The sequence below is a fragment of the Nycticebus coucang genome, chromosome 12 (assembly GCF_027406575.1).
Source record: "Nycticebus coucang isolate mNycCou1 chromosome 12, mNycCou1.pri, whole genome shotgun sequence".
Classification (NCBI taxonomy): domain Eukaryota; kingdom Metazoa; phylum Chordata; class Mammalia; order Primates; family Lorisidae; genus Nycticebus; species Nycticebus coucang.
In genome coordinates this window covers 79,866,710-79,891,508 of record NC_069791.1, presented here as the reverse complement: position 1 = coordinate 79,891,508, position 24,799 = coordinate 79,866,710, and the positions used below count along the sequence as shown (strand labels likewise).

At 39.2% G+C, this 24,799-nt stretch overlaps 2 protein-coding genes across 4 annotated transcripts in view; one reads left to right on the top strand and one right to left on the bottom strand.

Moving 5' to 3' along the window:
• The window catches only part of LOC128561396 (S-adenosyl-L-methionine-dependent tRNA 4-demethylwyosine synthase TYW1), a 197,139-nt gene that overhangs the window by 153,605 nt on the left and 18,735 nt on the right, over nt 1–24,799 (top strand). For all 3 annotated transcript variants that reach the window (XM_053555541.1, XM_053555539.1, XM_053555543.1), the window contains 2 exons: nt 3,508–3,618; nt 13,785–13,952. In XM_053555541.1, the coding sequence (XP_053411516.1) occupies nt 3,508–3,618; nt 13,785–13,952 (279 nt within the window). The remainder of the gene's footprint in view (nt 1–3,507; nt 3,619–13,784; nt 13,953–24,799) is intronic.
• Nucleotides 16,506–17,207, bottom strand: LOC128561070 (60S ribosomal protein L18a-like). Its single transcript, XM_053554835.1, has one exon. It carries the CDS (start codon nt 17,205–17,207, stop codon nt 16,506–16,508), a length of 702 nt encoding a protein of 233 aa, XP_053410810.1.

Here is a 24,799-nt window from a genome sequence, read left to right as displayed (position 1 = left end):
AAAAGAGAATATATGATGCCACTTACATAAATTTCAACACAGGCAAAACATAAATTATAACGTTAAAGCCAGGGAATTAGGTACCCTTCGGGTGAAGAGAGTGGATAGTGACTGGGGGAAATGGAGGGCATCTGGGCCGTGGGTTTCTGTCATAAACCCATAAGCTATACATTTAAGTTCTGTGTACATTTCCCCTTGTGTGTTTTATCTAACAGTTTTCAAAACCTGAGCGAAGTGATAGAGAGCCTACTGGATTCCTGCGGCTCAGGTTCACATCCTAGCTTTGTGGCTTTCTAGCTCTGTAACTTTGGGCAATTAACTGAACAGCTGTGGGCCTCAACTTCCTATCTGTAAAGTGAAGGTAATATTCCAATCTATTTTGTAGGATTTGGTGCGGAGATTAGAGTAATATTAGAATCTTTGCTAAGATACAAAGCACTTTGTAACAACAGCTGGCATGCAGTAAATGCTGACTATTGTTTTTATTATTGCTATCATTGCTGACTTACTTGTTCAGAGGAATTGTAAACTCCCGTTGGAATCACATGTGTAAAGCCATGGTGTCTCTCCATGGAAATGGGTTTTTATTTAGGTCTCTTATAAAAGTTTCTTTTATTCTTTGTCCTGCATGTTATTTGATAAATTACATATTAGGTATTTTATAGCTTTATTTTATCATTGTAAGTAGAATATTCTTTGCCTTGAATTTTGTACTCGGTCGTTGCTGGCATCTAGTAGCTAATACATGGTATGACAGAGTAGGCCAGGCTTAGCTCCAAGTGCTACATGGAGTAATCTTATGTATAACCATTTTACACAGGCGGGAACTGAAGACAGAAAGGTAAAGATTATTACTATGTGATCTGGGATTCAGTCCGGCTCCAGAGGCCACATTTAACTCACTACTCTATGCTAGGAAAACTGTTGATTTTTATATTTTTGTTTGGTAGTGGCCACTTTTCCCTAACCTAATTTTTCAGTCAATTCTCTTAAGTTTCCAAGAAGCCAATTACGTTCTTTACAATTAATTATTTTTTTTTTGTATGTTCTCCACTAATTCTTATTCTGGCCTTATTTGATTATAAATTACAAAAGCTGAGCTACTCGGGAGGTTAAGGCAAGAGAATCACCTAAGCCCAAGAGCTGGAGGTTGCTGTGAGCTGTGATGGCACAGTACTCTACCAAGCGTGACAAAGTGAGACTCTGTCTCTTAAAAAAAAAAAAAAAATTATGAAAGAAAAACAGGTGTTCTTCTTTAGATGTGACTAAACGGGAAGGCCTCTATTTTTTTTTTCTTTTAAGACAGAGCTCACTCTGTTGCCCAGACTAAAGTGCCATGGTGTCACCCTAACTCATGGCAACCTCAAACTCCTGGGTTAAGCTGTCCTCCTGCCTCAGCCTCCCATGTAGCTGGGAATACAAGTGCCCACTACAACATCTGGCTAATTTTTCTATTTTCAGTAAAGATGAGTCTTGTTCTTGCTCAGGCTGGTCTTGACTTCCGAGCTCAAGCAATCCTCCTGCCTTGGCCTCCCAGAGTGCTAGAATTACAAGCATGAGCCACCACATCCAACCAGCCTCTAATTTTTTTTTTTTTTTTAACAAAGAATGGCATGGGGGGCAGCACCTGTGGCTCAAGGAGTAGGGTGCTGGCTCCATATACCAGAGGTGGTGGGTTCAAACCCGGCCCTGGCCAAAAGCTGAAAAAAAAAAAAACAAAGAATGGCATTTGTTTTTTACTCTTGATTGGATAGTGGTGTTTTGTTTCGCTGTGTTTTATTTTACTTTAAAGTTGTGTTTTTTAATTTTTGAATTTACAAAATGGTTTTTGATTTGTTTATTTGTTTTAAAATCAGCAATGGCTTTTAAACTATGTCAAATGCCTTTGGGTATGTATGAATATGATTGCATGATTTTCCTGTGTTAAACTCTTAGTATAATGAATTCTATTACTGTCTAATATTGAATCGTCTTTGCTTTCCTAAAATTATTAGCGTAGTGCTGAATTTTATTTGCTAAAATTTCTTTAAGATTTTTGCATGTATATGTACAAGTGAGATTGAGCTGCAGTTTTCTACTATTTTTGTTAGGATTTGGCATTGGAAGAATTCTAGTTAGGTCAAGACAATCAGGAAAATTTCTGTCTTGCATTTTAAAAGGAACTTTTGAGAATATATGAGTAAACATGCTTGGAAAATTCCAGTTACTGGCATGGCTGCCTAATACTCTTCATTAAAGATCTTAGTTTTCTTTTCTTCATTAACATTGTCAAGCATTTCTTCTTTTTTATTAATGATGAAAGTTTTCACACATAGACAAAAGAGATTGCTATCATTTTGTTTTCTTTTTTTCTTTCAAGCTGTCGCCCTCAGTAGAGTGCTGTGATATTACAGCTCACAGCAACCTCAAATTCTTGGGTGTAAGCAATTCTCTTGCCTCAGCCTCCCAAGTACCTGGGACTACAGGCGCCCGCCACAACCCCCGGCTATTTTTTTGTCGCAGTTGTCATTATTGTTTAGCAGGCCGGGGCCGGGTTCACACCCCCTGGCCTGGGTGTATGTGGACAGCGCCCTACCCACTGAGGTATGGGCACCGCCCCGATTGCTATCATTTCCTCCATCTCTCACTTTATTTTTCTCTTAAGTGTTTTGATCCTTGCTACTTAAAGTCTGGCTTGAGGTTAGAAGCATAGACATCATCACTTGGGCACTCGTACATAACCATACACATCCCGTCACCTTTGCCAGATTCTATTGGTTAAGGCAAGTCACAGGTCTTGCCCCTACTTAACAGGCAGGCCTTACTTTAGATTTTAAGATATCTAATGTTGTTCTGAGATTTTTTTAAGGTCTTTCAATTTTTAATCAGTTATTCCTGGATTCTAGAAGGAAACTACAAAGTTAAAGCATATAAGCTTTTTAGAGGCTTTAATGCCTTATTGCTTAATTGCTTTTCAGAAAAGCAAATTTCTGCTTATATCTTACCTTACCTTTTCTGGTTACATAATAAACAAATAGCAGCGTTGACAGTCTATACATGTGCCTTTTCTGCCAACAAGAAATGCCAAGAAATAATGAGAAAGCTGGAAAGAAGACAGGGTAATTAATCTTGCCATTAAAAATTAGAGTGATTATTACTTGAAAGCCTAAAGGTTATTTGAATTAATTTTTCATAGCTTTAAATGATTTGATCAATTTACCATTCCTTACTAAATCTAATTCAATAATGTGTCTGTGTCAAGAAACCTTTAGATACTGTGAGGGAGAGAAAAGAAACCTGTCAATATCTCCTGTGCCCTCCAGTAAGGCACACGAGAATCTTATTACGTTGTTTAGGTGTTTTTTTTTCCCACATCTTTCCCCAAAATATAACTTTCAGTCTACAAAAATTTATGCAGGGTATCTCTACACGTGGGTTCTCCGTGGGATGAAAACCGTTCATAAGACTGCTAGGTAAATATGTGCCTTCCACCAAGATAACAACAAGGTTGCTTTTCCTTTGTTTTAGCAACAACGGACAGTGTACAGACTGACACTGGTGAAAGCTTGGAATGTGGATGAGCTCCAGGCGTATGCCCAGCTTGTGGCCCTGGGGAATCCTGACTTCATTGAAGTAAAGGTAAGCCCCTGCTGACTTTGTTAGCTATGATACAGTCAAAATCCTTTTAAACTCTAAAGGGGGTCCCAAGAGTTTTATTTATTTTTCATTTTCACTTAGGCATGGGGGATAATAGCTCTTGCTTTTACAGAGCTAATATTTTAGTGGAAGGTGGACAATCAACCCAGAGTGAGTAATTAAAAACTATGTAGTGACATTAATGTGCTGAGACATGAAATAGCCTTATAGTTGAGTAATTGGTTGGCTTTTAAATAAACCTTCAGTATGGAAAATTTCAAACATATATAGAAGCACAGAGACTGGTCTAACAAAACCCTATCTACTTATCAGTCACCTTCAAAAATTAGCTACTTGTGACCAGTCTTTTTCAACTACACCCCTACCCATTTTCTCTGCTTTTAACCCAGATTACTTTGAAGCAAACCTCCTAAATTATATCTTTCACCCATAACTATTTCAGCACATATCCCTAAAAGATAAGTACTTTTTAAAAAAACATTTATTCAGAGTACTGGGCTCACAACTGAAAATTTTAACTAAAAAAGTTTGATTGGAACATAGAGGCTTCACGTTTTACTGATTCTTTCTTTTTGTTTAAACAGTATTTTAAAATCAGCTTCCAAATAAGGTCTATACATTGTGATTAGATTATTTCTCTCACATTTATTTCCATCTACTAGTTTTTCTTCCATCTGTTTTCCGCCTTATAATTTATTTTGTTATGGAAAATGAATCATTTGCCCTGTCTGATTTTATATAAATATGAAAATCTAATATTTTTCTTTAGATTTTATTGATTGCATGTTCCTCTTCTCTCTGTATTTCCTGTGGATTGATGCCTGTAGTTATATCAAGAGAAGATTGATTAGATTCAGGACTATATAAGTGTGTGTGTGGGGGTGGTATTTGTCTGTATTTTAAGAATACTTCATTGATGAGATCACATACTTCCATCAGGAGGCTTATAACATGTCTTTGTCCTTTTCACATTACTGCCAACGTTGTTTTGAGATGGATTCTTTTCAGTGGATTACTGGCTCAAAGGGTAAATACATACATATATTTTGCTAGGTATTGTGGTTGACTATTTTTTTTTGTTTGTTTTTAAATTGAGACCTAAATAGTAAGAAGCACCCCCACCATTCACAGTCTAAGGTAAATTCAGGGCATGGCACAGCCGGTGCACAGAGGTCCTATGTGATCCTAGGGAGCAGCTGAGTTCGGCAGTGGTATAAGAGCAATCAGACAAGTGGGCTGGGGGCAGGTTTTATTAGGCCTTTCATGCAAAGATAAGGGAATTGGAGTTTAAAATAAGTTCAGTGGTAAGCTTTTTAAATACTAGGTGCACCTAGCATAGGGTGCTAAGCTGAGGAGGATGTGATCTGATTTATGATTTTAAAAGATCACCTTGCTGCTGTGTCATGACTCGATTATAGAGGGCAGTAGTAGAGATAGACCAATTACAAAGATGTTGCTTAATCAAGCAAGTGATAGGATGGTTTGGGGAAGGTCAGTGATAACACAGCTGTGGGTGCATCTAAGATTCATTTTGGAAATAGAACCAGTGGAATTTGTTGCTAGTTTAAACATACAAGGGTTTGGGCTTTTAAGCAATTTTGTGGAGGGTGGAATAGTTTACTGAGAAAACCAGTGGCAGAGGAGAGCAAGTTCAGAGTGAAATTTTAAGAGTTCCCTGTTAGTCATATTAAATTTGAGGTATCTTTTAAATGCATGTATCCTCATATAGATTTAAATAGGCTGTAGGTTATATGTGTACAAGCCTGGAGTTTGGGGGATAAGACAGGGCTAGAAATAATGTTTTGGAAGTCATCAGCGTTGAATAGTTAAAGCCATGGAATGTTAAAAGGCAAATGTCTTTTCTGGACAACCTGGAATGAGAGAAAGTGATGGGAAACTAGATCCAGTCTCAGAGAGCCAACTCTGCTCTTTCCAGTTTTGGAAACTGAAGGCTCTCTGTGTCATGTCAGAGATACTTCAGAGTTTCACAGCTATCTCCTAGTGAGTCCTCCGGACGGCTGGGAGGTGGGAGCAGATGAAACGCTGCTGTCTGAGTACGTAGCATCTCACCTCTGGTCAGGGCAAAGATATTCTTTTCTTTTGAAATTGCTCTTAATTTCTAAAGGCTACTCTTGGCAAGAGCTCTAATGATGCAAAGATACGAATCATATCTGAAAATGTATGTGTCAGCTTAAGAAAATCTTGCCGACATCAGGGATTAGTGGTGATTTAATTTCTGACTTAGCTATTAAAGAACGCTGCCTCAGATGATGTTGCACTAAAACCTCTGTTATTAAAAGCAACTTGGCTGAATTATACCTTTTTTCATTTCCTTCCTTCTTTCCTCCCTTCTTCTTGCAGTCATGTTTTCTATAAAGAACAAGATACTTAAAAAAGAATCAGTCAGCATAATTATTTTGTAAAGGAAGATGGCTACTTGGTAAACAAAGTAATTCTTGATGGGTATTTTTTAGTTTGGCAAGTTATTAACGTCTCTAGGAAGTACACGAAGCCTTCTGTCTATAGCTGAGATATTGTAACAACAGAGTTTTCTCTTTATTGTTTATTCCTGCACTCAACATATTTGGTTTCTCCCTATGTGCCATGCCTCATCAAAGCACTGGAGATAAAAAATTTGGTGTGAGTGCACTATTTGGGAATTGAATGTTTTATTGAATAGGCAAAATCTGCAAAAACAAAATGAACCACTTTGAGAGATTGTATAATTAAAATTCTTAGAGAAACGTATATTCTAATCACAACTAAAATAACATTTTTAATGATGAAATGAAATGTAATAGATAGCAGTTTATATCAGGGGGAGCATAGTACACCTGCCAGAGAAAATACCCTGCCATGTTAAGCGCCTGTTCCCCTGGAGGGTTAGAGCACATGTTTTATTAACTTCACCTCTCATTTGCCTTGCAAGTTAGTGAAGTATCTTCCTTTTCAGTGGAAGTAGTAGATGTGACGTTTACAGCAAATAGTATACTACTAAGAGGGGAAACAACTTGTGGAATAGTATTCATTATTTGATTATATTTTAAGTGCATATATTCAGATGTATTTACATAAGTATATATATACACACACTTCCATAATACTATTTGGGAGAAAGGGAAGGAAAGGCTTATTAATTTTACTTTTCATAATTCTGTATTGTACGGACTATTATAAGGAGCATGCATTACTTTTGTAGTTCAAAAGACTAAAAGGAAATCAGTAAATGAAAAAGGCATGCTTTCCTGTTCAATAGGATCAAACCACTTAACGTCTGAAAGGCATCTTTTTGTTGTTGTCTTATTAATTAAAATGAAAATATTCCAAAACAGAGGAGTTTTTAAAAAATTAAATCAACATATGTTGTAAATTAAAGTTTCTGCAAAGTAACATTTAATTTCAAGAGAAAAGGGGATAGGAAAGGAGTTAACAAACCAGTCCAAGGAATGAGATGCAGACAAGAACTCCCAGATGGTCGTCAAGGCAGAGACCTTGATTTTGGCAGAACTTTTAGCGGCAGACGCTGGGTGCTGATCACTAGCGACAGCAAAATGGTGTCTGTGGAGACAGCTGTATCCAGCTAGTGAACGTCTGCATTTCATGGCCCTTGAGAACTTTGGTGAGGGCTAACAGTAAAGGGTTATGTTTTGTTGAATCTGGTCTCTAAACATCTCGTTCCTGTTGGCATGATGCCTTTTGAAATGAAAGATGGGAGTGTTTTTCTGAGATGGAGGTATTTACATTAAGGGTGCTCCACACACTCCTCCATGGCTGCTTGGCTGCCATTATTTTAATTTGGCCATCTCTGTCAGCTGCAGGAAGTCCATCTCATCTGGAGAGCTTGGAGTCTTATCTGCAGTTTCATTTCGCACTCCCAGTTGCACAAAGTCCCGACTGCCTCTTCAGGGAATGAAGATTCTAGTGTATGCCTTTTCCCAACACTCTTCTGGAAACATGCTCAGTCATCTCCAGAGGCTAAACTTTGACCTCAAGTGCTAAGAAGTAAATTCTAGTCCCCACCTGCCAGGTGCTAAGTCCTTACTTTTGACTCCACTGACAGTGCTAGCCTGTAAATGCGTAGGACTCGGGTGCATTAGAACTTGATCCTGGAAGACCAGCTTCTCTTGATAAGCCTCAGGCTGCTGAGGAGATGATGACATACCCAACCACTCTGTTGTTGTCTTTGAAATAGTGATACTGACCGTGGGCCTTTGTCTCCTCCTGCAGCACAATACAAGCAGTGCAGAAGGAGGGGACTTGCAGGCTGGCTTTCCCTGTCTAAGGCCTGCTCCTTTGAAATTACTATGTAGATGTTGCAGCATGAAGAAAGGTTTCTGATCCACAGCTGGGAGAAGGTTCCCTTCCTCTTTCACTTTGATATTCAAAAGCACATCTTGGTTTCATTGCTGAAGCTGCCAGGATCACTCCAGCCATCCAGGTCACTGGGAACCCTCTGTGTCTCCAGAGAATAGGCAGTTCTACCATGAGGGTGCAGGAGGAGGCCTGCTCCGTGCTGTGGTTGGGAGATTTCCATCTGGTGTTCCTGGAGGCTTCTAAGTGGGTGACTTTGGATAGAAAACCCATTCTGTTTCCAGGTAGCAAACATTCTCCGTCACTCTCTAAGTGGTAGTTTGTCCCTTTTGTTTTGAAACCAGTTGTTAATTACACACACAAGACATGCGTTTGATTGGCTAATTCTTCCCTTGCTGAAAAATCAGGGTAAGGATTCTGTTCAAACAACTGCTGAAGTATTTGAAGGTCATCTGGAGTAAATTTATGTCATGGTCTTATTTTTCCTCTGCTCCCTTTTATTCTTATTTTTTTTATGACTACCTTTAATTGGAGATCCATTGGCAGCCATGTCAAATCTCTATTCCAGCCTTTCAGAGCAACATGGCCTAAAACAGGAGTTTTGAAAATAACATTATAAATAAGCTCTCTCCAAAAAACATTTGATAAGAAATAACAGTATGGCAGGCTAAGATAACACTTTTCTAAGTAAACACTTAGAAGTGAATATGTTATGAAAAGCATACTTTTAAGAACATAGTTGATCTGTCAGGTCTAAAGATCTACCTTTAGTGGGTAGAAGAAACGAAACTATCCTAGTGATATTTCCTGGTTTCAGTAGGCAGGGCTTGGGTTTAAAGGACAGAAGGCACTAGAAGGATGGATTAGGAAAAAATTTACCCACTGACACAGGAAGATGTGGAAGGCTGGTTCCTTACCTATGATTTTGGTAAAAAGGGAAAAGTCTCTCCCTGGGGTCTCTCAAAGGGATTTAGAGTTCAAATTTAATAGTACCTCAAGGTCATGTAAATGTCTCCAATATGTGAAGTTGATAATAAAAATTGGCCCTAGTTAGTGACATGCCAGGAGGTCTCTTCAGAAGCAACATAATGCTGTTCATATACTTTGTATTTCAATAGGGTTGCTTGTCTTTTTATTGTTAATGTCTAGAACTTTACAATAGAAACACATATGTTTGTGTGTGTGTTTAGAATATTGTACTCAATTGTTAACAAATTACTAAATCCACTTTGAGTGAAGTCTGTCACATAAATATATACTTGCTATTCAAGTTCTTCTCTTATTCTGTTTTCTAGCACTAACCTAATTGTATTCAGGAAACTCTGTCTTCCTTTCTCTATGTACTTAATTGACAGTTTCTCTGTTGAAGTTTGTGAGCCAAAGGAAAAAAAAATTACACTAACATTGACCGTAGTAGCAGTTAACACCCTTGGGTCAAGAAGGGAGTTTGTCGATGTGGGAGTGGTGTTGTGGTGTGTATATACGGGGTGGTGTATGGTGACGGGTGTGTATATACGGGGCCCAAGCTCTCTGTAGTCTGCACACATCGGAGTCTTATGGGGAAGGAAGAAGAGCACAGGTTTGATGATACCTACCCTAAAATGTACAGCTGTTGCCTGAGACTGGTTACATATTTTCCTTGAGCCCAAGTTCCTTCAATATTAAAATTAGAATTATATCTATTTGATAGGTGTGTCTTGAGAATTCAGTGAGATGATGTATATCTGGACCCAGTAAATGTTTAGATCATTTCCCATTAAGCACATTTATTTAAAGTAAATCAATAAGGCTGTTTAAAATTATATTGATTTCTTCTTTCGTTGCCAGTCTCATATTTTTCTTTTCTATTTCCCATAAATTGTATCTTATCTTCATTAGGCTTAAATAGTCTTTTATTTGCCAATCTTAGAATCGTAACTACCATTTGCTTGTTTTTGAAAATGTATTTCATGTTACAAACATCTGCCTTATTGAAAACTTTTATAACACAATCCACTTATAAATAAAATACTGCTTTTGTATTCTCAGCCTGGCATTATACCTTGAGAATAACAAGTCCTTAGTAATCATTTGTTATCAAATGATTTAAAGCTACTTACTGTTAGCACTGTAAACTATCTACGGTGCTCAATCTTTACCGAATGCACCTTGCACAATGATCGTCTTAGCATAGCCTCCCTTTCTGCACACAAAGGTAAGAAATATTGCCAGTTGTTCACGTACAGTAGTTAGTTACTGGTTAGCAGTACCTAGCCAGTGTTCATGGGTTGCTTCATGGTTATTAAAGGTTAGAAAAATCTTGAATAATAATGACAAATTTTATTTTAGATTGGAAAAGAGTTCTGGAGTTTAATGTCATAGAAGATTATATGACTTGATCTTTTTTTCATTCAGCATTGATTGGTTGGGAAGACAGAGAAGAACAAGGTGCAGCCCCTGCCTCTAAGACTCAAGAGTTCAAACACATGAACAGGGTGGGGGCTCCTGCCTGGAGGTTAAAGAAATGATGTGGAGTGTATCCAGGCAAAGACTGGGTGCTGCTGGGGTGGGCCCGCTCCCCAGCCACTTGTGTGTGGGCAAAGGCAAGGGCTCATTAGTGGCCGACAGTCCACAGTAGGGCAGGCTGCAGGGGCAGGTGCAGAAGGCCTCATGTGCCATGCTGAGAAGCTTTGGCTGTTCTGAGGTTGTGTGGAGCTGTTGAAGCATTTGTAGGATAAGGAAGTGGCATGTTTTGGGTATATTGCTGAAAAAGAAATTCAGGAAATCAACACTTCTTTTGTCATCAAACTGTAGGGGGCCAAAACCCAGTTGGTCTAATTAGAATATTAATTAGTCAAACTACAGAAACACTGCTCTTCCCAGAGACTGTGAATCCCAAGGCAGACATTCCAGGCAGCCCAGGACCTCCTGGTCCCCATCTCCTAGGTAGTATGATGCATCAGGAAGCCACCAGGTTGTAATGATGTGGGTTATGCTTTTTACCACAAACCTGAAGATGGGTGAATAGTTCTTTTCTTGAGGAACTTTCTTTGGGTCTGCTTGTTACTCTTTGGCCTGCAGATTCCAGAGCGAAGGACTTTTTTGATTGCCATATTGTACTTACCTGTTTTCTTGAGGTGTCCTTTTTTCAAAGTTGTAGGGGAAGAACTTGCTGCTGACAGTGAATTGGGGTGGGGGTGAGGGTGGATGAGAAGGGGGCGGACAGCCGTGATGTGAGGGAAGAGCTGTGCTCAGGAATAGAGTCAGGGCAACTCTGCAGTAGACTGGCGTGGAGGATGAGCTGACCGAGTAGAAGTGGAGAACACCCGGCAGTGAGGGCTCAAGTTCACCGAAACCACTTTCTGCTCAGAGCGTTTCTGTCAGGGTGAAGGCTCAGGCTCTGTGGCTGACTTGGGAAGTTACTCTCTACAGCTTTCCTAGGAAGGCTTTATCTGGCTAAAATGAGAACTTCTATTGAAAGAACCCTGTAAACCATCCAGTGATATACAATTATAAAGGAATTGTGACGTCCTAATACTGAAGTGTGGCATTTATTCTCTCATTCTATTCCTAAACCAAATCTCCCCTTAATGTTTCATGATGTATTATTGCTGAAAAAATAGAGTAAAATATTTACAAAAGTTACTGTCATGAATATAAGATCTTATCTAAAACCTCCATGCTTCAGTGTATTAACTTTCAAAACATTAAAAAGAAATTCCTTAGAACTAGCTACTACACACATGGTTGGTTGTATAATTCACACATCATAAACAATATTTAAAGTGAAGCAAAGAGCATTTATGACTAATTCGGTCTATGAACAAGTCATTTTTATGCTTATTATGCCTTTCAGTAAGTTTAGCATGGTTTTAGGGCCATGTCTTCATAATGATTTTTTGAACTAAATTATTAATTTGCTTTTTTTTATTCACCTAAAGCTCCCACTCAGTTTAATGAATTCTCTGAATCACTAAGCAAATAGAGAAGAGAAGATTCTCTTGGCTATTATAATTAAGCTGGGTAGCCTACAGTTTATATTCCACAAAGGCCATCTCATTTAGTATACCATTAATCTTTTGAACAGCCATCTGGAGAACATTTTGCAGAGCTCATGTGAGTCCTGGGGGCTGAGTCCCAACACTGCCATCAGCTGGGTCAGAGTCACTCTGCAGTGTTCATTTGTGGGTTGTTTTTCTTGTTTTAATTCAGTGTCATTCTGTGTCCTCCAGTCTGTGTGGTGTGTGTGCAAGTTGTGCACGTGTCTTTTTATTTTAATTACTCTCCACTTTGTAGAAGCGTATCTAGGATATTCAAACCAGTTGTTGAGAAAGTTTGATTTGGGTGTATTTAAAGAGCCCATAGTGGCTCTGCACCTGTAGCACAGTGGTTACGGCACCAGCCACATACACCGAGGCTGGCGCGTTCGAATCTAGCCCAGGCCAGCTAAACAACGACAACTGCAACAACAACAGCAGCAAAAATAGCCAGGTGTTGTGGCGGGCACTTGTAGTCCCAGCTACTTGGGAGGCTGAGGCAAGAGAATCACTTAAGCCCAAGAGGTTGATGTGAGCTATGATGCCACAGCACTCTACTGAGGGGGACTTAGTGAGACTCTGTCTCAAAAAACAACAACAACAAAAAGAGCCCATAGTGTTAAAGATATTCCTCATCATTAGAAAATTATTTATCACTATGTAATTTACCAAATCAAGAACTTATTTAGGAAACTTTTGCCTGGGCTGTTAGGTAGAATTCAAAAGAGTTAGAAGCCACTTTATCTTACTGTGGTCGTACTTAGAAGGAATTTCTATATTGGTGAAGCGTGTATGTGTAAGTACGCATGTGTAAAGGTTTTGCTGTATAGGCACAGATACAGTTCCCTTTAGGCCTGATTCTTTGTACATATTCATATTCATAGTGCTTTACAAAGTGATCTCCTTAAAGAATAATTTTGAAGGGATCCCTTTCTGCACTTTATAGAAAAAGTTTGCCAGTGTCAATTAGGCTAGCAATGGAAGCTCACCTTATTTTCCCAGTGAGTCAATTAATTGGTTACTGAATTTTTATGGGTGTTTACTAGGTCCCCATTATTGTACTAGGAGATTATAAATCCTCCAGAGTTAATCTATTGCAGTGCACAAGAATCTGAACGGAAAGCTATACTATTGATGAAGATATGCAGTGTCCATACTGTTAGTACACAGTAGTGTACTGTTGTGACTGGACAGCATAGACATGACACAGCACGGAGCACAGGTTCTTTTTTTTTGAGACAGAGTCTTTGTCGCCCTGAGTAGAGTGCCGTGGCGTCATAGCTCACAGCAACCTCCAACTCTTAAGCTTAAGTGATTCTCTTGTCTCAGCCTTCCGAGTAGCTGGGACTACAGGCGTCCGCCACAGCACCTGGCTATTTTCTTGTTGCACTTGTCATTGTTCTTTAGCAGGCCCTGGCCCAGCTTGAACCTGCCAGCCTCGGTGCATGTGGCTGGCTCCATAACCACGGCTACGGTCACTGAGCTGGAGCACAGGTTCTTAAGCCCTGTTGTTGCCATCGACTGAGAACATCAGCCTGCTGTCTTTGTCACTCTTGGTCACTATCTGGATAATCTCCTGAGCAGATTTTATCATCTTTGTATGACTTTTGTCACTTTAAGACATGGATTGGACTATATTAGATGACCTCAAGAATATTGTCTGGCTCTGACAGTCTTAACACTGTGACAGTGGTTCTCAACCTTCCTAATGCCACAGCCCTTTAATATAGTTCCTGTGGGTCGCGACCCACAGGTTGAGAACCGCTGTTCTACTTTCCAGTAGGTCTGTAACCACCTCTGACTGTCGTAATGTTTCCCCAGGGTGTTACCTACTGTGGAGAAAGTTCAGCAAGCAGTCTTACCATGGCCAACGTGCCCTGGCATGAGGAAGTGGTACGGTTTGTTAGCGAGTTGGTGGATCTGATCCCTGACTATGAAATTGCATGTGAACACGAACATTCCAATTGCCTCCTGATAGCGCACAAAAAGGTAAGAACAACTCAAACGTGCTTTCCTCTGTCCCCTGTATCCTCGCTGCTCCTTCTTCTCTATACTCCTGATTTTCCCCTTACTTTGTTATAGTATCTGCTTGTTTGCTACCTTTATTAATACAAACGTTAAGAAAGCCCTAAATTCTGTCCGTTGCACTTATAAGTTCTTTTTTGTGTGTGAAATTGCTTGCTTTTTAGCCTTCATCTAGACAGAAGTGTTTTCTGGTTTATAATTTTAGAAGGTTCATGCTAAAAATAAAAGCAAACATCCTTGTAATAACCTCCAGTTTTTTTCCTGGAATGACAAGGAAAAGCTAAAATAATAAACAACCTTCATATGAGTTTCTAGCTGTCAGAGGAAATATCAAGGTGTTTTTCAAACTTTGGATTACTTTGAATCCTGGCATCTGGATAATTTTGTCTGGGATTTTAGTTTATGACACTATTCCATTTTTCCCCTTTCGTACTTTTATTGGAACAAGTACATAAATCTAGTGACTTTTTAAAGTAAATGCCTAGGAAAGGAAAAATCCAATTCTTGATAGAGGTGGGTCACTAAAATAGTTTATTAATTTTCAGTTCTACAAAATTTCTCCGTCTTTATTTCTTTAAATATTTCTTCACCATTATCTTTTCTTCTGGAGCTCCAATTAAACATATGCTAGACTTGATTGTTAGATCTTTTCATTTATACTTTTTATTCTTTTGTCTCTTCATACTTCATTTTGGCCAGTTTCTTTTTTGATCTATATTCCAATTCACTAATTCTTGTTTCCGCTATATCTGATATGCTATTAAATTCAGCATCAATTTCTTAATTTTACATTTTATGTTTTTAATTATTTGTGTAATTTCTGTTTGGTACTTTATTCAAATATGTGTATCATTTTGTATAATCCCCAATTCTCTGCTGAAGTTTTTAAGCTTGGCTTTTACCTTCTTAAATATCAGAAATAGAGTTGTTTTATTGTTTGTATCTGATAAGTCCAGTAGCTAAAGTTCCTGTGGATTTGTTTCTGTGGCCTGTCATTGCTTCTGGCTCTCATTCACTTCACTGCCTTCTCTTCTCATACATTGTGTGTTTAGAAAACTATTTGTAGAAATCATGCAAAGCCTGGTATCAGCAGACCTAAGATGATAGAGATATGTGATTTAACCTTCTTACTTTTTCCAGACAGAAACTGGTGAAGTCTGAATGGTGAAGAGATTTGCTTAAATTGCTGAGTCAAATCTGTATAGAGCAATAGCCTTCTACCTCCTAGTCCCCTGATCTTCCTTACATGACAGGGCATCTTTTGAAACCAGTAGCCATATTCAAATGAACAGTTAAAACAGAGCAATTTTATTTTAGATCAATACTTTACATCAGTCTATAAAATTTCTTCTCTCTTCTCAGTATACACTTGGGTATAGAGGAAATAGATAGCACTCTATCTTATTCAAGCCAACGCTGTTCTCTGTTTACTGGATACCTGCCAAGTTCTGAACACCAGGCTCTGTAGTAAGAGACACACTGCTTCAGACGTGAAGAAGAGAAATCACGCAGCGGTTAATGAAAAAAGACCTGGCACAAATCTTATGCCACCACTTGTTAACTCGAAGACTTGTGCACGTTGTTGATCTTTCTATAGTGTAATGAATAAGGGATTATGTGTGGAGAAAGGATGATTAGGGTTTGAATGTTGGCTTCTGTCTCTTTTTAGCTTTTCATGTGGAAAATGGGCAGAATACTAACTGAGGCTATTGTTATAAGCACCTGGCTTACCATAAGATTCAGTTACTGCTGCTTCAGCTGTTGTTATTTTTATTATTTATTGAAGTAGCTAATTTGGTGAGTGCTTACTATGAGATAGACACTGTGAAGTATATTTTTTAATCCTCACAACAATCCTAAAATATGGGTACTATTGAGATCTCTGCTTTATGGATGAGAAAACTGACACATCAAGGGATTAAATAACTTGTCCAAGATGAAAAGCCAGTAAGCAGTAGAAATGAGATTTAAGCCCTTACATCTGACTCTAGAGGCTATATTCCTTTCCTTCCCTCCTTCCCTCCTTTTCTTTCTTTTCTTTCCTTTTTTCTTTTTTTTTTTTGAGACAGAGTCTCACTATGTTGCCCTTGGTAGAGTGCTGTGGAGTCACAGCTCACAGCAACCTCAAACTCTTGGGCTTAAGCAATTCTCTTGCCTCAGCCTCTCAAGTAGCTGGGACTATAGGTGCCCGCCACAACGCCCAGCTATTTTTTGTTGCAGTTGTCATTGTCCTTTAGCTGGCCCTGGCCGGGTTTGAACCTGCCATCCTTGGTGTATGTGGCTGGTGCCGTAACCATGGTGCTATGGGTGCTGAGCCTTTTCTTTTCTTTTTAATTTGGAAATTATTTCAAATTTACCAAAAAGTAAATAATAAAAATAGCATTATGTATAACTAATTCATCAGTTACCATTTTCTACCACTTGCTATATCATTTGCTTGCTCTCCCTTCCCTCCTCCTCCCCTCCCCTTCTCCTCTTTTCCCCCCACCCCCCAATTTTTTTTTTTTTTTGAGCCATTCAAGGAAACATGACATTCCTCAGATCTTTTTTTTTTTTATATCCGGGTATATTGAATTTATTTGGACAGAGATGGGCAAGAAGGCTCTGTCCCTTGAAGAAGGTGTTGGGCCTCTTGGTGGTGAAGCGTGGACTGTGCTGACAATGTAGGACCCGATGGGGCAGTGGGAACTTAATCTTGGAGTCGTGGAACTGCTGGACTGCCGGCCGCAGGCACTTGCTGGCTGCAATCTCCTCCACCTTCATGATCTGGATTGAGTGGGCCCGGGCACGGTGCCGGGCACCCATGTCCCGATAGCACCTGGTGACAGCGCCTGCGGTGGTCAGGTCTTGGTATTCCCGGTACATGCTGTGGGTTCTGCTGCGAAGCCAGATGCCTAAGTTCTTCACCGCCAGGGGGCATTTCTCAAACACCTGCCCACAGTAGACAGTCCCCCTCCCCCCCCCCCCCCGCCAAGACTTCTTCTTTAGCTGAGATACAAAGTACCAAAAGCGGGACTTGGCCACAGCATGGTTAGGTGCAAAGATCTGCATACGGTAGAGAGGCGGCGTGTGCACTTGGGGGTCGGCAGGCAGCGCCCCCCCCACCTTGTACTCTGGTGCCAGGGGCCTTCCTAGCGACCCCTCCACACTCACCACCACCGCCAAAAGGAAGTGCTTTTTGGTGAAGCCGCTCACCATTTCATTCCTGGGGTCTTTCATCCCTAAATGTTTCAGCATGAATTTCTTAAGACCAGAAATTCTTTTACAATACCAATATAGTTATCAACTTTCAAACTTTCTTTTTTAGGGCACATTAAAATTTGTTGTAATACTTCTTTGGGGGCAAAAAAATCACACTTGTAGGGAATGAACAAGAAACATTTTTACACTATTATTTGTATCTACCATGCCATGACTTCACAGGGGAAGGGGTTCCAGTAGCTCAGGGAGACACCTTGCCATCGAATGTTACAAAATGTTGATTGACTTTTGAATTCCTGGGAAATAGGTTGCAGCACCTTGTATCACTGTTACATGGGACTGTTGGTTGTCCTGTGTGCTAACATGGGACTGTTGGTTGTCCTGTGTGCTAAGCTGTACACCTGTTATGCCATGAGCTCATGGGGAATAAATAGGTTCTTGCACCTAAAAACATGGGCCCACTGGTACTCCTGTGTGCTATGTTATATGCTTATTATGCCATGAATTCATAGGGAATGGGTTCCAGGAGCTCAGGCTCCTTTCCATTGGTTCTCACAAAGTGGGCTTCTCTGGGTGGCGCAGGCTGGTGCTTCAGTTGAACCCAGGTACCTTTCTCTTTGGCTTCCTTCTTTTTCTGATCATTTTCCTTCACACGTTTCAGGAAGCTATCTCGGCTCTTAGAGCGCTTAATATGCTCAATACGAACATTAATCCTCTTCGCGAGGATCTTGCCCTTAACTTATTTGTTTACAACAATGCCAACAGCATGCTGGGTAACATTGTAGACTCTTCCAGTTTTGCCATGGTAACATCTGTGTGGCATGCCTTTTTGAACAGTGCCCATTCCCTTGATGTCTACAATATCACCTTTCTTGTAGATTTGCATATATGTGGCCAAAGGAACAACTTCATGTTTTCTAAAAGACCTAAAGAACACGTAGCGGGTGCCTCTCCTCTTTCCCTTTGTGTTTGTCATTTTGGTGAATTACTGGAAGATGGCGTCTCCAGCCGAAAGGCCAACTTTCAAACTTTCAGTTGGTACATGATTTTAATCTATCATCCATATGCAAATTTTGTCAGTTTCCCTTATAATGTCACTAATAGCGTTTCCCCCTCAGTTCAGGATTGACTTTGTAGAGGTCAGCAAACTTTTTCTACAAAGACTCTGTAACTATTTGAGGCTTTGTGAGCCATACATCATCTTTGGCAGATACTCTTTTTAACTTAATTTGTTTTTCAGTCTTCAGGAGTGGGGAACCTACTTCATGTTGGAAGGCTGAGTTAACTTAGCTGTAATCAAATAAAGCCGCATTCAAGAAACTTCAATTAAATGTATTTTAAAATGTTCATTATTTTGTAAAAATCAAAGTACTGTATACTTAATAATTTCAAAACTTGAAAGCTATTTGTTAATTTTTGCAGTTTTGGGCCAGGACTGGGTTTGAACACTGTTTGTTAATTTTAAAGCCAACTATCTTTCAGTGACTTTATGTCTGCTTTTTGTTGGAGAGCATTTGAATGTGTGGATGCAGCACGGAGGTCTGAAGTTTCCGTTGATCCTCTGGATGGATATCAGTCATTGTGACCTGAAGGGTGTTTTGGTTAGGTGGGGAGAACGTAGATTTGCAGCAACAAGTGGTTGGAAATCAAGAGAGCATTTTTCAGGTATATTGCCAAAAGCATGGGCATTCTACTGCATTTTTCCATATTTTAGTTAGATCTTTCTTATTATAAATAATGACTTTAAAATGTCATCTACTGAGAGCTCAGATAATTTGATCTGTAGTTCTTTAGGGACCTTGGAGATCTGAACTAGATGAGGCTGAAATGCTAATTTGAGTGTCATGTCATGATTCTTAAAGTCGGTGAATCTTTCATTGAATTCTCCAATTAATAGGTTTATAACAGCTGCTCATTCTTCAGATGATTCTCATATCATCCTGCTCATCAATGGCCTTTGTTAACTGGGGACAATGTTCATCTGAAATTTCCTTTTGAAGAAGTGTTTTGAAAAAAGAAAGCTTTTTTCAAAATGCTTGAATTTTTTTTTTTTGCCACATATCATATATAGACTTAGTTTTACCTTGTAAGGAAATATTCAAATTATCTTGATTTGACATAATATCACACAGAAATGCTGCATTCCTATAGAAATCTCCTTTCAATGATTCACATTGCTGATTCTTATTCTGTTCTTTATAAAATGTAATTATCTGTTCTCATAGAGATAAAATTTTGGCTAACACCTGTCCCTGCAAAAGCAACCACACTTTAGAATGATTTGGCAAATCCACACTGAATACCTCCTGGTTCAACCTTAGCACGTAATGGAACTAATGATGCCATGTTGCATTTGCAGCAATATGACCAACAGTACTTACAGCTTGTTTCCAAGTGTAGCTTTAGCACAGAGATTTTGCTGATGCAAGATACAATGAAAAGAAATGAGAACATCTGCATCCGTTAACCCTTTTTTAAAATCCATGCAGTAAACCCTTCAAGTTTTCCTGGCATGGAAGGTGCACTGTCCAACTTCATGACATTTATCTTGAAAGTTGAAGATTTCTGTTTCCCATGTTCTGTTCCCAAGAGTGCCCAAAGTGAGTAACTCTTTGTAGCAAAGAAAATCTTTTTTTTTTTTTTTTTTTTGTAGAGACACTTTATGGCCCTCGGTAGAGTGCGGTGGCGTCACACGGCTCACAGCAACCTCCAACTCCTGGGCTTAAGCGATTCTCTTGCCTCAGCCTCCCGAGTAGCTGGGACTACAGACGCCCGCCACAACGCCCGGCTATTTTTTGATTGCAGTTCAGCCGGGGCTGGGTTTAGAACCCGCCACCCTTGGTATATGGGGCCGGCGCCTTACCGACTGAGCCACAGGCGCTGCCCAGCAAAGAAAATCTTTTGTTATGACCCGAATGAAGTATAAAACCTGTGCCAAGTCAGTTGTATCAGTTGATTCATCCAAAGCAATTAAATAATCTATATTTTCCTTTTGAAGTATTGCATGAAGTTTTTCTGTTAAGTCGAAGGCTAATTCATGCTACAGTGCTGATTAGTTATGATTCTCCTTGAAAGAGGTAGTTGTTTGTACTTGGAAATGTCATCGAGGCCAAGCATCCTACGACCTCAACAATGCATTCTTTCACTATTTCTGCATCACTGCATGGCTTCCCTTTTCCCCCTGAGTATATAAGCTACTTTGTAAGTTGCTTTCAGTGGCATTGCTGCTTGAAAGAACTGGCTTTCCTTTTGCCTTTTATCTTTTAATTTCTGCGGTACAACCTTTCACACCTCTCTAATTTAAAATGTTATATTTGTGGTCCTTATGAGTGTTATGATGCTGATGAGCACTGAATTTCTTTAATGTTGATATTGCAGCATCACAAAGCAGAAAAATCATCTTATCTTTAGCAGAAACAAGATAATACCCCTATTTAAAAATCTGTTCTCTTGTTCTTCTTTGACATGATGGGCTGTTAAGCAGACAGGATTAAACAATACTGTCAAGCTGTGCTACTATTCACAAATTTCACCTCAAACAGAAACAGGGTGAAAGCCATTGTCAAAGGCTAATAACAGACTGGTGTACCCAAACCATAAAACTCTCTCCAACCATCCTTGTGGCATAATGTTGCTACCTAGGCAGGGGAAGTTAGAATTAAATCATGAGCATAGCAGTTGTTGATTTAGCCCTTTTGGCTTACTGATGTTCTATTTGAGCTGATCAATCTGGGAGGATTATTTCATTGGAATTTATTTTATTCTTTTCTGTTTTATTTATTTATTTATTTATTTATTTATTTATGAGACAAAGCCTCACTCTGGATAGAGTGCCATGCCATCAGCCTAGCTCACAGCAACCTCAGACTGCTGGATTCAGGTGATCCTCCTGCCTCAAGCCTCTCAAGTAACTCGGATTACAGGTTCTCACTGCAATGCACAGCTAATTTTTTGTATTTTTAATAAAGATAGGATCTAGCTCTTGCTCAGGCTGGTTCTTCACTCCTGAGCTCAGGGGATCTACCCACCTCAGCGTTCCAGAGTACTAGGATTATAAGTGTGAGCTACTGTGCCCAACCTCTTTGGTATTTTTAACATGTTCATTTTAACAACAAAACAAAAATATGAAAGACAAACAAAAATGTATTAATAATCATAAAAGGATTTGTTTTGTAAAAATCGGATTTGGTCAAAATGCTGCACCTAAGGACCTAGAAGGTCACATGTGACCTTAAGGCTGCAGGTTCCCCACCTCTGGTAAAGACTATTCTTAAAATAGGGTATGGGCTCAGTTTGGCCAGATTCAGCCTACTAGCCACCATTAACCAATCCCTAGTCTAGTTACTATGTTATATTTTGTTCTCACGTCTCTTAAGTCACCTTTCATAAGGAACATTTCCATAGCCTTTCTCTTTTATAATACTGATTTTTTTAAAGAACACAATTTTCCCCTTCCCATTCTTTTTTTTTCTTTTTTTTTGTAGAGACAGAGTCTCACTTTATGGCCCTCGGTAGAGTGCCGTGGCCTCACACAGCTCACAGCAACCTCCAACTCCTGGGCTTAAGCGATTCTCTTGCCTCAGCCTCCCTAGTAGCTGGGACTACAGGTGCCCGCCACAACACCTGGCTACTTTTTGGTTGCAGTTTGGCCAGGGCTGGGTTTGAACCCGCCACCCTTGGTATATGGGGCCGGCGCCTTACCGACTGAGCCACAGGCGCCGCCCCCTTTCCCATTCTTTTTTTTTTTTTTGTAGAGACAGAGTCTCATTTTACCCTCTTCAGTAGAGTGCCATGGTGTCACAGGGCTCACAGCAACCTCTAGCTCTTGGGCTTCTGCGATTCTCCTGCCTTAGCCTCCCCAGAAGCTGGGACTACAGGCGCCCACCACAACACCTGGCTATTTTTTGGTTGCAGTTCAGCCGGGGCTGGGTTTGAACCCACTACTCTCGGTATATGGGGCCGGCGCCCTACTCATTGAGCCACAGGTGCCACCCCCCATTCTTTAATAGAAACATTCCTTATTTCATATTTGTCTGATTTTCCTTCAGTGATTAGATTGAGATTATGCATCTGCAGATGGAATATGGTGCTGGTAGTGTGTCCTTTTCAGAGTGTCACATGTGGAGGTACACCAGGTCCCCTCTCCCTCATTGGTGGCAATGGTTTTGTTCACTCCATCACTATGTTGCCTAATTCCTTTCTTGTATAATTACTTGTTTTCTCCCTGGTAACTAACAAGCTATCTTTGGAAAGGCACTTGAAGGAAATGCTTTCCCCCATAGTTTAGTATTCATGGATGGTTCTTGCTTGATCAAAGTTTTTATTGATTGTGAGTACAGTCACAGTGAAGGATTGTTTTCCTATTGTTATACCAAGACAGCCACAAAGGAAAACTGAATACCGCATCTTTTTATTTTAAATAAATAATTATGGATTCATAGGAAACTCCAAAAATAGTACAGAAAGTTCTCATGTACCTTTCACCTATTTTCCCCCAATAATAATGTCTTACATGACTCTAGTATATTATCAAAACCAGGAAATAGACATTGGTACAATCCATTGACGGCATTCAGATTTCACCAAGTTTAAATGCACTCATTTGGTGAGAAGAGTATTTGCATTGCCTTAAAGTACCATTTCAAAGATAGCTTATTGGTTACAAGGGAGAAAAAAGTAATTATACACGAGAGGAATTGGGCAATATGTAGTTCTATGCCATTTTATCTATAAATTTGTACAACCACAACCATGGTCTAGATTCAAAACTGTTCCACCACCACAAAGATCTTTCTCATACTAATTCTTTGTAGTCCAGCCCACCCTTTGTCCCCAGCTGTATGTAGCCCTGGCAATCCTAGTCTGCCCTTCCTCACTATAATACGTACAAGTCTGCCTTATCTGACGGTAAGATAGCTACTTCTGTTTTCTTTTGATTAATGTTTACATGGCATATCTTTGTCCATCATTTTGCTTTCAACCTACTCATGTCATTATATTTGAAGTGACTTTCTTAGAAGCAACATATCGTTGTCATACTTTTTTAGTCTCCTTTGCTCGTCTATTTTAGAATTCTGTTTTGATTTAACTGTAGTGTACTTGAATGTATCTCTTTGTGTGTAGACTTTTTAGTGGTTGATATAGGTATTACTATATCTCTCTCTATATATACTTATACATACAGATACACACACACACTTTTGTGTATCACAGTGTACTGGTGTTAACATATTACCAGTTTGAGTGAAGTTTGGATATTTTACCTTTCTTTAAGTCGCTTTAACTTTCCCTCATTTATAATATCTGAAATATTTCCTGCACATATATTGAAAACCACATGGGATAATGTTATGATTTTTGTTTCAACCATCAGATATAATTTAGAAGACTCGAGAAGAGTTTATTGTATTTACTCATATATTTACTCTTTTTGTTACTCTTTCTTTTTCCTGTAGGATATTCTCTATTTGAAGAACTTCCTTTAGCAATCCTTTTAGAGCCAATGTCATGGCAACCAGTTTTCTTAGTTTTCCTTCATCCAGCAATGGATTGGTTTCCTCTCCGTTTCTGGAAGATATTTTCGCTAGGTAAATGCTGAATTGATAGTTCTTTTCTTTCAAGACTTCCTTCTGGTTTCCTTGATATCTGATGAACCATCCTTGTCATTTAATTGTTTTTCTCCTTAAGATGTTGTTTCTCTCTCACTGCTTTTAGGATTTTTTTGATTTTTATATTTAGTTTAAAGAAGTTTGATTACAGTGTATCTTGGATTGGCTTTCTTTGAGTTTATTCTTTTGGGGGTAAACTCAGCTTCCTGAAACTGTAGGTCTCGGGCCTTCATAGGGGCATTTTCATCCATTATCTTTTCAAATACTTTTTTCAGCCCCACATTCTTCCTCTTTCTTCTCTTTTTGAATCTCTGATGATACAAATGTTAGATCTTTTGTTATGGTCCCACAGGTACCTGAGGCTTTGTTTGTCTTTCAGCATCTCTGTTTTCAGACTCTTTGTTTAGCTTTAAGTCATTGATTCTGTCTTGTGTCTCTTTCATTGTACTATTAAGCTCATATGTTAAATATTATTATTTTAGTTATTGTATTTTTCAGTTCTAAAATTTCCATTTAGTTATTCTTCCTATATAGCTTTCTGTTTTTACTTGTTTCTACTGTGTTTATAATTGCTCATAGAGGTGTATTTATGATGTTTGTCTTATAATTCTAACCAGATAATTCCAACCTACATGACCTGTTTTGCCTTGAGTCTTGCAGACTCCTTTCATTTCCAGAATAACTTAGGTCACTTCCCTTCCTCCTCTGCCCCCTTCAGTGAGGTTATTTTATACATTGATAATACAGTTCCATTCTTTTGTCGTAGTCTTCACTCCTACCCGAGATGCCCCAACTTCTTGAGTTTTTTAAAAATTTGAGTACATTAGGGTTCAGTCCTTGTGCTGTAACATCCTATATATTTTGACAAATACATGTTATGAATTTCCTAGTACAGTATCACTTAGAATAATTTTCTGCCCTAAAAGTCCTCTGTGCTTCTCCTTTTCATCCCTTCCTCCAAACATGAACTCCTGGTGGCCAGTGATCATTTTACTGTGGCTA

Coding starts and splice junctions, on each gene's coding strand:
- LOC128561070 (XM_053554835.1), bottom strand. CDS start 17,207: ATGAAAGACCCCAGGAATGAAATGGTGAGCGGCTTCACCAAAAAGCAC.